This window comes from Citrus clementina, unplaced genomic scaffold (genome assembly GCF_000493195.1).
Source record: "Citrus clementina cultivar Clemenules unplaced genomic scaffold, Citrus_clementina_v1.0 scaffold_4, whole genome shotgun sequence".
NCBI lineage: Eukaryota > Viridiplantae > Streptophyta > Magnoliopsida > Sapindales > Rutaceae > Citrus > Citrus x clementina.
The window spans coordinates 2,194,676-2,207,319 of NW_006262274.1; the positions used below are offsets into that span (position 1 = coordinate 2,194,676).

General features: G+C 33.5%; 1 protein-coding gene across 1 annotated transcript; it reads left to right on the forward strand.

Moving 5' to 3' along the window:
- Window positions 1-3,352: 3,352 nt before the first annotated feature.
- LOC18044431 (phenylalanine N-monooxygenase) lies at window positions 3,353-5,494 on the forward strand. The gene is made up of 3 exons (XM_006435858.2): window positions 3,353-3,618; window positions 3,741-4,634; window positions 4,773-5,494. Exons 1-3 carry the CDS (start codon window positions 3,448-3,450, stop codon window positions 5,415-5,417), a joined length of 1,710 nt encoding a protein of 569 aa, XP_006435921.1. The 5' UTR covers window positions 3,353-3,447; the 3' UTR covers window positions 5,418-5,494.
- The last annotated feature ends 7,150 nt before the right edge of the window (window positions 5,495-12,644 follow it).

The window sequence follows — 12,644 nt, forward strand, 5'->3', positions numbered from 1 at the left end:
TAAGAAGTTCAAGATGAATGATTGCAATCCAATAAGCACACCAATGGAGTGTAGAGTTAAGCTATCCAAGTATGACAAATGAGAAGAAGTAGATTCAATTTTTTTCAAAAGCGTTGCTAGAAGTCTGTGTTATTTGACATGTACGAGACCTGTCATCCTTTATGTTGTTGGACTTGTGAGTCGATACATGGAGAACCCAAAGATCACTCATTTTAAGGCTGCAAAAAAAAAAAAAATTCCTTCGCTGTATCAAAGGTACAATTGATTTCGGCTTATTGTACTCATTTTTTAATGACTATAAGCTTGTTGGATATAGCGACAACGATTGGGGTGGAGATGTAGATTATTGAAAGAGAACCACCAGATTTGTGTTCTTTATAGAAGATAATGTTTTCACATGGATGTTAAAGAAGCAACCAATTGTCACACTTTCCACTTGTGAATTTGAGTAAGTAGCTGCTACATCAAGTGTTTGCCATGCGATTTGGCTTAGAAATTTGCTAAAGGAGTTGGGTTTGCCACAAGTAGAGCCAAACAAGATTTGTGTGGATAATAAGTCAGCAATTGCTCTATCCAAGAATTCAGTTTTCCATGATCGAAGCAAATATATCAACGCTCACTATCATTATATAAAAGAGTGCATCACAAGAAAGAATGTACAACTTGATTACGCGATGACAAAAGATCTAGCAGCTGATGTGTTCACCAAACCACTCAACGTAGAAGATTTTATCAAATTCAGAAACATACTTGGTGGTAATTTTTATTGTGGAGAAAATGTTATAACTATAAAATAAAAGTTGTTAGTGTGTAAAAATATGACTTTTAAATAATATATTTGACAAAATAATAAAGTTATTAAAGGCTTTTCATCATCTAAGCAGTGGATCAAATTAATTTAACTTCTATATTATAGTAGCTAGTGTTTACCAAACATTGTAGTGTTGTACATTTTAAGGTATAGCTGAAAAAACAATAATTGTCTAACTTCAATACCAAATAAGGCCTTTAAAAGATGCAAAATCACCTTATCTTCCACTACCTTTGAAAAACTTGAAAAGAATAAATTTTCAAAATTAGTAAACATAAAACATAATCAATATTATAATCAGTTTTTACTTTATACTTGTAAGTTTTTAGTTTTTTTTCAATATCTTTTATATTATTTTACTTATTTTACTTTCTATGTACAAATTTTAGGTGTAATCTACAAAATTTATTTTTATTTTACAATTAATGTTGATTTACAAGTTTTGTGTTGCATTTGTAAGTTTGAGTTTTAGTTACCAATGATATACTAATATATCACTCCATTGTCACACTAAGTTATCATTCTATTGTTAATTTACTTATTTTGTCTTCTATTTATAAGTCTTATATTTTATTTTTACACTTAATGTTGATTTTTAAGTTTTACATTACATTTGTAATTTTTTGTTTTGTTTACCAATAATATACCAATTTATCAATTAATTGTAAAATAAAAATAAATTTTGTAGATTACACCTAAAACTTGTAAATGGAAAGTAAAATAATATAAGAGGTATTGAAAAAAAATAAAAACTTCCAGGTATAAAATAAAAAATGATGAAAATAAAGGTGCAAAGTAATATCAATTCTTAAATTTTATTTAGGTAAAGATGAGAATAAATTAATGATTTAAGGATACTTTAATTTGGAGAATATTTTTTTGTAATATCATCTAGACTTTTTAAATTAAATAAAAAGCTAAAAAAATTGGCTTGATGACTTAATGACTAAAAAATTCTATTAAGTTGAAAAAGAAACAGATTTAATTGATTGAAATTAAGTCAATCAAATTATTAAGTAAAAAAAACTAACGGCTCCTTAATGTTGATATATAAGATTTATGTTAAGTTTGCAAGTCTTATATTTTGTTTACAAAGATTACGATTAATTATGGTATTATAAAAGTTTGACTACAGTAGAAAGATATGATCGTAGGAAAAGAGATTTTATGATCATTTTTGAAATTAATAAGGTCTATATGATCACTAAGACAAATGTTAGAAGTCGAGATTTTTTTTCCTATACTGTAAATATTCTAATATTTCGTGGTGAATATTTCGTCAAAGTAAACGTGATATGATTTGAGATACTGTCATTACTATACTGTGAATATGATATATATATATATTTTAAATATTGATTACACATCAGATTACTGTATTACACAAATATTTACAACTCTATTAGAGCAGACATTATACTGATATTTACCATCAGATATATATATATATATTTTTTAAATATTGATTACACATCAGATTACTGTATTACACAAATATTTACAACTCTATTAGAGCAGACATTATACTGATATTTACCATCAGATATATAACTTGGGACTTATATTATTACATTAATTTTATGAAGTACATGCTCAGACATATGACCCTCACATACGAGAGATGTCTCTACTTCACTCGTATTTCATAAGGGAGAAAGACTTACAAATTAACTCTACACAATTTTTATTTAATTGAGGGAGATTGAGTCTATAGAGGCTCAAACTATTATTTTTAATCCTTCTTAACTTTGAGGTAGCGGTTCACCACTGCTAAAGCCGAAGTGGCTTGTGAATATGATATTACTCTTTCATTGATGACATTCGGTGTTGATCATGGCAAAACGCTATTAAAAATTGAGAAAAGAAATGATGCGGTGTGTTTCGGCAACTCCTTAGCACTTATATTTCCGTTGACGAAGACTATATGTTCTTACCTGTATTTCCAAAAAATCGATCATGCCTAAACTTATTCATCGCGAATAAACTCCACTAGTTCTTATGGTCAATAATAGATATTTTTTTTTATTTGATGGTCAAATAGCATTTGCTTGAATACTTGACTATCAGTAATTTTACTCTGAAGTCTGAACCGTAAGTAACCAAACTCCCATGCATGCCGTAGGCCCGTAGCTAGTCAATTTTCTGAATGTAGGTCAGGGATTTCTTTTTCTTAATCAAGTACATGTTCACTTTCATTTAATTAGTAATTATATTACCCTTTTACTTATTTTATGAATTATTTACAATATAAAATTTATGCCGTCGTTAATCCTCCAACCACCGCAGTTGCCACTAAGCGGTCGATTCCATCGTCAAAGGAAGCACACAGACAATTTTCCCCCGAATGACTGCTGTTGCTGACTGCTGACCGAAGAAAAATCAGCACTTTATTATTCTTTGAATATTCCACTTCCTATCAAAAACAGACAAATCACGCGTCAGCACGCATGTGCTGGTTATTGGCGACCTTCCCAGAACTTGAACCGTACCTCCCATTCCCTATAAATAACATAACGAGAGCGTCCTCTTCATTCAGTCCGTCATCAACAATATATAAAATTACATTTTGCTTTGACAGCCACCGCTACTAACACTTTGCTTGCTTGTTTTTGAGCCCGAATTTAAATACAACCATTATGGAGTTCCTTTCCAATCCTCAAAGTAATCCCATTTTTGAATCCACATATACTGTTTTCGTGACGTTAATCGTTGCCCTTGTTGCACTAACGAGCTTTCAGCTGAAATCTGAAAGTATTCGTAGATATGCGAAGGACATGTATTCATTTGCGCGTAATCAACTGTCCAAGGTATGTGTGTGTATTTCGGTTTCCATGATTTACTTACTTATTAGTAACAGTAGTTGTGCATTCTTATCTAAAATAGATCATATTAATTAAATGTTTTGAAAATGAATGAATTAATCAAGCAGAATAGAAGAAGCAGCGAGCAGAAAACAATGAAGCAGCAGCTAACACTGCCTCCAGGCCCGGCTGCGTGGCCAATAGTCGGAAACCTTCCAGAGATTTGGAGGAATAAGCCGGCCTTCAAATGGATACACAGTGTGATGAAAGAACTTAAAACCAACATTTCTTGCATCCGGCTTGGAAATGTTCATGTGATTCCAGTGACTTCCCCAGAAATTGCCTTGGAAGTTCTAAAAGATAACGACTCAATTTTTGCAACGAGGCCGCTCACAATGGGGACAGAGTACTCTAGCCGAGGATTCCTGTCTGTGGCAGTCGTGCCATGGGGTCAACAATGGAAGAAAATGAGAAAGATGGTTGCTTCTCACGTGTTGAGCTCAGCCCGGCTTAACTCCTTAATCTCTAAGAGAAGAGAAGAAGCTGACAATCTTGTTCGATTCATTTATAACCAATGCCGCGAAAGTGCTTCTGCTGCAACAGTTGTAGATGTAAGACTTGCAACCCGCCATTATTGTGGGAACGTTATTAGGAAGATGATGTTCAACAGGAGATACTTTGGCGAAGGAAAAGAAGATGGAGGTCCCGGATTTGAAGAAGAAGAACACGTTGAATCACTCTTCGTTGCACTCCAACACCTTTATTCCTTCACTCTTTCAGATTACGTTCCCTGGATGAGAGTCTTCGATCTAGAAGGCCATGAAAAAATTGTAAGTGCGGCCATGAAAACTGCCAACAAGTATCACGATTCCATTATAGACGAGAGAGTACAACAACGGAGACATCATGACAACAAGAAGGAAGCTCACAACGACCTGGACTTGCTAGATGTTCTCATTTCAGCAAAGGATGAAAATGGGGATCCATTGTTATCCATAGATGAGATCAAATCTCAATGCATGGTACGTTGGATATCTTGTTTATTTAATACATTAATTTTTATATTATTAATTGCTCATGTTATATATAATCAGGTCGCGGTCTCGAATTTTAATGACAAATTAACTGATCGATAAATTAACATATGTACGTACTTGCAGGATCTGACACTTGCAACAGTGGATAATCCATCGAATGCAGCAGAGTGGGCAATAGCGGAGATGATCAACCAGCCTGAAATTCTCCGAAAAGCAACAGAGGAGATCGATAGAGTTGTTGGAAAAGAAAGACTTGTTCAGGAATCTGACGTCCCGCAGCTCAATTATATCAAGGCTTGTTTAAGGGAAGTGCTTCGCCTTCATCCCGTGGCACCGTTTAACCTGCCTCATGTTTCAACTCGCGATGCCACTGTCGCCGGTTACTTCATTCCCAAAGGCAGTCACGTTCTGCTGAGCCGGATAGGGCTTGGCCGAAACCCTAACGTCTGGAAAGATCCATTGAAATTCATACCGGAACGTCATATTGGTTCACCGGATGATCATCATCATCAAGTAGAGTTGACCGAACCAGAATTAAGATTTCTTTCATTCAGCAGAGGAAGACGCGGTTGCATGGGCATGGCACTTGGGTCCGAGATGTCTGTAATGCTTTTGGCAAGGCTTCTTCAAGGTTTTAATTGGAGCGCGCCATCGGATGAGGAGATGGTTGACCTTTCCGAGTCAAAATGCGACCTCCTAATGGCTAAGCCACTGCATGCTCGTGCAAAGCCCCGCTTGCCTGCTGATTTATACCCAGCTAATAATTAAATGATGTTAACCGTTCTTTATGTTATCTTCATTCTTTAATTTAATGTAATTCTTCATTATCTCACGATTTATCTATCTTGAACGCTTTGCCATCTCGAAATAAATATTTCTCTCTCTCCATCCTTATCCAAGTACAATTTTATGAAATTTCTATTCTTCTGTGCTGCCTTTTTTTTTCAAGTAAACAAACATTCATCAAAACAAACTTAACAGAGATTTCTCTTAGTACAAATGAATTTGTAGGACAAGTCAGGTTATTATTTATGACCAGATCAATGTCACTTCTGCATTCCCAATAGGAAATTGGCACTGTTGATTGAAAGATAAAAAAAATCCTTTGTTTTGATGAAAGCAAATCCAGAAACTCAAAACGACAGAGGATCTTGTGTTTTGAAGCTGGAATCACTTAAGCCAAACGATAGAGATATGTGCGTTTTGATGAGCAAGTTAAACACTCTTCAGAACGATATACAGGTAGGAGTGGGCAAAAAAAGCTGATTAATAAAAAACCGAATAAGTAATATAATGAAAATAGTAAAACCAGTCAGTTCGGTTTAAAAAAAAACGAACTGAATAACAATCCAATAATCCCTAAAGTCTAAACTAAACACCACTTATGATCTTCAGCCGAAACCGAATGCGTGACCTTCAGCCGCCGCTGCTCGTCCCCGCCGCTGCTCGTCGCCGAGTCTTCGCCGCTGCTACCACGTACTGCAGTCGCTGTCAACAAAAACTCTCAGCCACGTGCTGCAGCCGCTGTCATGTGAGTTTAGGACAAGTGCATAGAGACATGCGGTCACTTGATCTGCTCTGTGAGCCAATAGTTATATTAATGTTGGTGGAAATAATTAATTAATTGCTAAAGCTAACAATTAGATTATTAGCACTCCACCTCCACTTTCTTGACAAAGTGAATTTGTGTAGGTGCAAAGCATTTTCTTCTTGCTGTTGTTTATTGTTATTGTTATTATTGCTGCTATTGTTATTATGATTGATTGATTATGATTGATTTATGCACAAGGTAAGAGCACTTTCTTCAATGAAGATGTTGAACTTTTCCAACAGGCAAAAAAAAAAAAAAAAAGACCAAGGTGTTGAGAAATATGAAAGGTCTGATAAAGCTACTCATGCTTGTATTCTACAGAGGGTTCAACCAATTTCCAAAAACCTTCATCCAATCCATTTTATTGTTTGCTTGCATAATTCATGTGATTGAAGTGATTTTGAAATTTTTTTTTTTGGGATAAATGTTTATAGCTTTATATGTCACTGGACCCATCTAATATTTTCAGATTTTAAGAAAAAAAAATATAGAAAGCTATTTCTCATGTTCACATGTTAAACTATCTTGTGGTGACATGAGAATTCAGAACTATAGTGTTCGAATGGGTGAAAAGGTGATTTTATTATAGAACTTTAATACTATTTTTCTGTTTGAACAAATTGCTAAAGTTAATTCATGAATCATGTAGAGTATATAAAAGTTAATTCATGAATCATGTAGTATAAATTGCTAAAGTTACTACTCTCTTAATAAATTATGAATAGATATATCTCCTTAATATTAATAGGATAGACATATTAATATAAACGATCACAAATTTGAGTTGTGCCGCAATGTCATAATATTTTTTATTTTATAATCCCCAAGATTTTTTATTTGTTGTTGCTGTTGTGTTGATTTGTTGCTGCTGATTTTTGATTTGCCACAATTTTGCATGAATGATTTTGTGTTTGTGTAGAATGGAAAATTATGATGAGGAGGAAGTGCAAGAGGTGGAGGTTGATGATGGGAAAAAAAAGAAAAATGCCTTTGAGATTAAATGTTTGGGCTCATTTTACCAAACTACCTTGTGGAAACAAAGGAAAATGTCATCATTGCCGTAAAACCTTTGCAGCTAATAGAGGAAATACCACTAATTTGAAGAATCATTTGGATAAATGTAGGTCATATCAAGATGTGAAGGTTGAAGGGGATCTGAAGCAACAAATACTTTTCCGTCAAAAGGGAAAAGATAAAGATGATGGAGTTGTTAAAGTTAGTGGCGGGTTTAGTCAAGAGGCTTGTAAAATGGCACTTGTGAAGATGATTGTCAAGGATGAATTACCTTTTAGCTTTGTGGAGGCTGAAGGGTTTTTAGAGTTTATGCAAACTTGTTGCCTAAGATTTGATGTGCCATCGCGAAGAACAATTACAAGGGATATTCTTGAATTGTATCAGTATGAAAAAGGGTTGTTAAAAAGTGTTTTGGGTGCAAGCAAGCAAAGGGTGTGTATTACCACAGATACATGGACATCAATTCAACTGTCTAACTACATGGTCATTACTGCTCATTTTATTGATGCGGAGTGGGTGTTGCACAAAAGGATTCTTAGTTTCACACCTATAGCTAATAATAAAGGAGATGGTATTGGGAAGCTAATTGAGACATGTTTGATTGATTGGAGGATTTAGAGGTCGTTCACAATTACAGTGGACAATGCAAGTGCCAATAAAATTGCAATAATTTATGTGAAGAAGAAGTTAGCAAATTGGAGTGTGAATTCAATGGTTTTGAATGGTTTATATATGCATGTGAGGTGTTCGGCACACATAATAAATTTGATTGTGCAAGATGAGTTGGCGGAGGTGAATCATTCAATAGCTAGTATTCGCAATGCAATAAAGTCTGTTAGATCCTCTCCAGCAAGATTGCAAAAGTTTAAAACATGTGTTGGTAGGGAGAAAATCTCATATGGAGGGCTTATGGTGTTGAATGTGCCTACTAGATGGAATTCAACATATTTGATGTTGCACAAAACGGCTGTGTTTGAAAAAACATTTGATAGGATGAAGGAAGATGATCAACATTATGTTAATTGGTTTGTTGAGGATGAGGGTGAAAAAAAGAGGGAGGGGCCACCGAGCGATGACAATTGGGGAAATGCAAGGAGGTTAGTCAACTTTTTATCGGTTTTTTATTATATGACCTTGAAATTTAGTAGCTCTCTTGATGTCACTTCCAATGATTACTTAAATGAAATGGCAAAAGTTCTAATTCATTTGAAGTCACTTGCTACTTCTAGTGATGATTTGTTGAGGAAAATGGCCAAAAAAATGGAACAAAAGTTTGCTAAATATTGGGGTGATTCTTTTGATTAGGTTAACATGTTATTATTTGTAGCAATTGTGCTTGATCCTATATGTAAATTGGAGTTTGTTTTAGTAGCATGTATGAATTTAGGAAGGTTGAAGAATTGAAATCTAACATTAAAGAGTTGTTGATGAAGCTATATAATAGCTATATTGGTGGGAGTGATGTGAGGAATAGTGGTGGTGTTTGTTTTGGTGATATCCATGATGGTAGTAGTGGTGGTGGTGGTGGTGGTGGTGGTGCTAGTAGTAGTATAATGTCAATTGATCTTTTTTCATCTTTCAAAAGATGAAGCAAAGTTCAAATGATGACATTAGTTCAAAAAATGGTGTTGAAAAGTACTTGACGGATGCTAATGAGAGTACTAGTAATGCCCATTTTGATATTTTGACTTGGTGGAAGTTGAATGGGCATAGGTATCCAATTTTGTCTCAGATTGCCAAGGATGTTTTGGCAATTCCAATGTTTACTGTAGCTTCGGAATTGGCATTTAGCACAAGAGGGCGTGTTCTTGATCCTTTTAGAAGTTCTTTAACTCATAAAACTGTTGAGTCATTGATTTGCACTTAAAATTGGCTTCGCTAAACTCTATTAGTAGAACAGATAATACAACCTACTTAGGAGGAAACTGAATTCTATGAAGTCATTGAAGCAGGTAATATGTTACTACTATATTTTGATATATTGTTTTGGTTATTTCACTCTTAACTAATCGGTCTAATATTTTTGTTTAATTTGTTAATGTAGAATTTGGTAGGCCAATAGTAGCTCAACAAGAACAAGCAACTGAGAGGAGTAATTGGGATTTGGGAGTTGATTGATGTTTATTGCTTTTGTAGTTTTGTTAAAGTTTAAAAGACTTTTTGCTTATTTATTTTGATTTGAACTTGGTATTTGAACATGTTATGTGTTCTTGAATATACTTTGAGACATATTTTGATTTTTTGTTTGTTAACTTTTTATGTTTGTGGTAGATTTATTAATTTAAGGTTTTAAATTTAAAAAAGCCCAAAATAAGCCCATAATCGAAATAATTGAACCGAATCGAATCGAATTATTTCAATTAATCGAATATTTGATTATTTCGATAATTTGATTAATCGCGATTATGATTTTAAAATAATCGTAATCGAACGATTATGAAAAATTTAGTAAAAAACCGAACGGAACCAAACCGCGCCCACCCCTATATACAAGCTTGCCATTTACCCTTAAGTGAAGCATGCGAACATCACGTGCTTGTATCCAGCTCACAAGGTTCGTTAAATGTCGTTAAAGCATTAGGAACTCACGTGAGTTGCTGGGGAAGTTCTGGGTTTGTTATGAAGCTGTTATGAAGCAGCTGATTCTGGTGCAACAGATTCAAAAGGATAGAGAGTTGTAGAGAGAGAAAGGGCTGGAATAAATAAGCAGTCTCGATCTTGTGTAAAGGCTCATAGCATTACTCTGTAAATCATCTTGAGAATCAATCAAAGCTGGTCATATTTGCCCTCCCGTGGATGTAAGCTAGAGAGATCTAGCTGAACCACGTTAAATCTCTCTTGTTTTTTGTCCATTCTATATCTTTTGTTTTCTTAATTCTAGTCGGTTAATTGTCACATTCCATTGATTAATCTTAGTCAAGTTCTTCAGTTATCAATCTTGAAGCATCTTGATAAATTTGGTTGGTGATCTTGGGTAGGATCTAAGGTTGCTTGATTTGTTTATAGCACCTTAAGTTCTACATCCTTCAATAGACCGGATAATATAAAAGAAGTAACTGTTTGAATTAAACCTGATTCTTCTGAATGCGTGAGATTCCTTCTCGTCTTCAACATTTTCTCCGCAGATTATCATAACTTGAGCGTGTACTTGCGAAGGCATTCCAATGTTCTTGTTAGTTTTGTGTTTAGTGAATTCTAGTAAATTTGGATATGGTTTTCTCTGTTATGAGTGAAAAAATAGCTAAAAGTCTCTTCTTAATCCTTTTGACTTGCATTTATAGATCGAAAAGAGTGGACTCAACGAGAGATTTGATTTTAGATATAAATCTCTATCTTTTCTTGTTTTTGCTATATTTTAAACCATTAGATTTTATAACCTTTTTTTGGGTGTGTTCAAGTTTTCTGACATATGATGTTATTAGTGATCATGTGTGCTTATTATTACATTTTTTTCATTAGATCAGCAACCTTTTCGGAGTTTCGTATGGCTTGTTGTGTAATTTTTTATGTGATCACATCTTAGTTTTACTCTAATTTGGATCCGGAGTAATCTCACTTGTTCTTAGATATATTTTGTAAAATATTTTTAGACATATAGCTAAATATTTTGGCACTTGCATTTGCTATTTTCATTATTTATTTCTATATTATATTGCTTGTTCTGTCTTTCACTCTTTTTTTTTTTTGCAATATTTTTGCTACTAATGTTTTGAACGATTAAAGTTACTACCCTGTGCCATTTAACTAGACTGTTGGTCTTATTCACGCACATCAATATTTTGGTTAATGTTGCTATAGAACGCACACCAACAGGTTCACCCCAAGGATTCTTGAAATTGGATAACACATTAACTCCTTTTTGTTTCTATGATAGATTTATTTTCAATTGAGTTTGTTGTAACCTCTATTTCACTCAAGGATTTTGTGTACATATAAACTTCCCCATAAACTGATTGTTATGAAGAATTGTTGTTCAATGTACCATAGGAATACCTTTATGGCTTATAACGAAATAAATTAACTGGTACAGCAAAAACTGGAGCATGAAATTGAAACCACAAAAAAAAACTATGAAATAATTTAAGGTATGTGCTTCTTGGCAGTGAGAAATAGAGATGTCATGGCCCATACGTGGATGAATTTTTCTATGATATCATAAGCCTAACTCATACTCAAAATATAGTTCTTTTTCTCAATTGACATTGGATGATTTTCCTATCATCCCTAACTACATGCAGGGTGGTCATTTTTATTAGTCCCTCTCATCTAGTAAAATAGTGTGAGTCCACTCTTACAAGATTTTGGTTATGATACTATATAGAAGTCCATGGCATAATCCTTATCATATGAAAAGGATTATATAAATATCTAACGATTCATTACAACTAATATGAGATTTTTCTCTTAACACCCTCTGTCACGTGCAAGTTGGCATTTCTACATAATCCTTGTCATATGAAAAGGTAGCGTGATTCAACTTGTGGATGAGTTTGGTATCGATAGCACATAGAAGCTTGTGTCTAATTCACACTCAAAATTCAGCTTATAAATTGAACATTATCTCAAACTTATAAGAATTAAACAGGCCAAAAGTAAGTTGTCTTATATGAAACTACAAATATTTTTCTATAGTACATAATCTTATAAATTTAGTAAAATTTTATTTGGCCCATTTGTCTGAACTCGGAACTACCAAACTTAGTTTACTCAAAATGATCAATTTATTGAGATTTTCCTATTGTGTAACACATATTAAAAAAAAAATTGGTGCTGCATGTTTCAACGACTCGTCTGAACTGGCCTTCCCATATATGATATAATTAATACATTATAGTCTTCCCAGATAATTATTCTAAATTTTTCATAGTAAATTACTTGATAACTTGCATAGTTTCCAGTCAAATTAGACCGAAGAAGTAAATATAATTCCTTCCCATAGATGATATAATTAATACATTATAGTCTTCCCAAATAATTATTCTAAATTTTTCATAGTAAATTACTTGATAACTTGCATAGTTTCCAGTCAAATTAGATCGAAGAAGTCAATATAATTCCTTCAAAAAGTTAAAAAAAATTACGTTCTTGGTAATTACACTGCTTTCAATTTTATCAAGCTGACAACTAGGAAATAAATGTCTACGAAGGACTCAATATTAAGTGAATAATCAACTCCACGTGTTCTTGTGGTCAAATAATATGTGCTTGAATACAATTGAGTTAACAAGATCTATGCCATGACTAAATGTGATCTTTCTGATCTGTACATTAAACAATGAAAAATTATATTCAACCCATCAATTAGCGAGACTCACCTCAATCCCACCAAAGCGATTTTATTGTGCAAAATTTTGCCATCAATTCAAAAGTTAGAGTAATTTTATTATTAT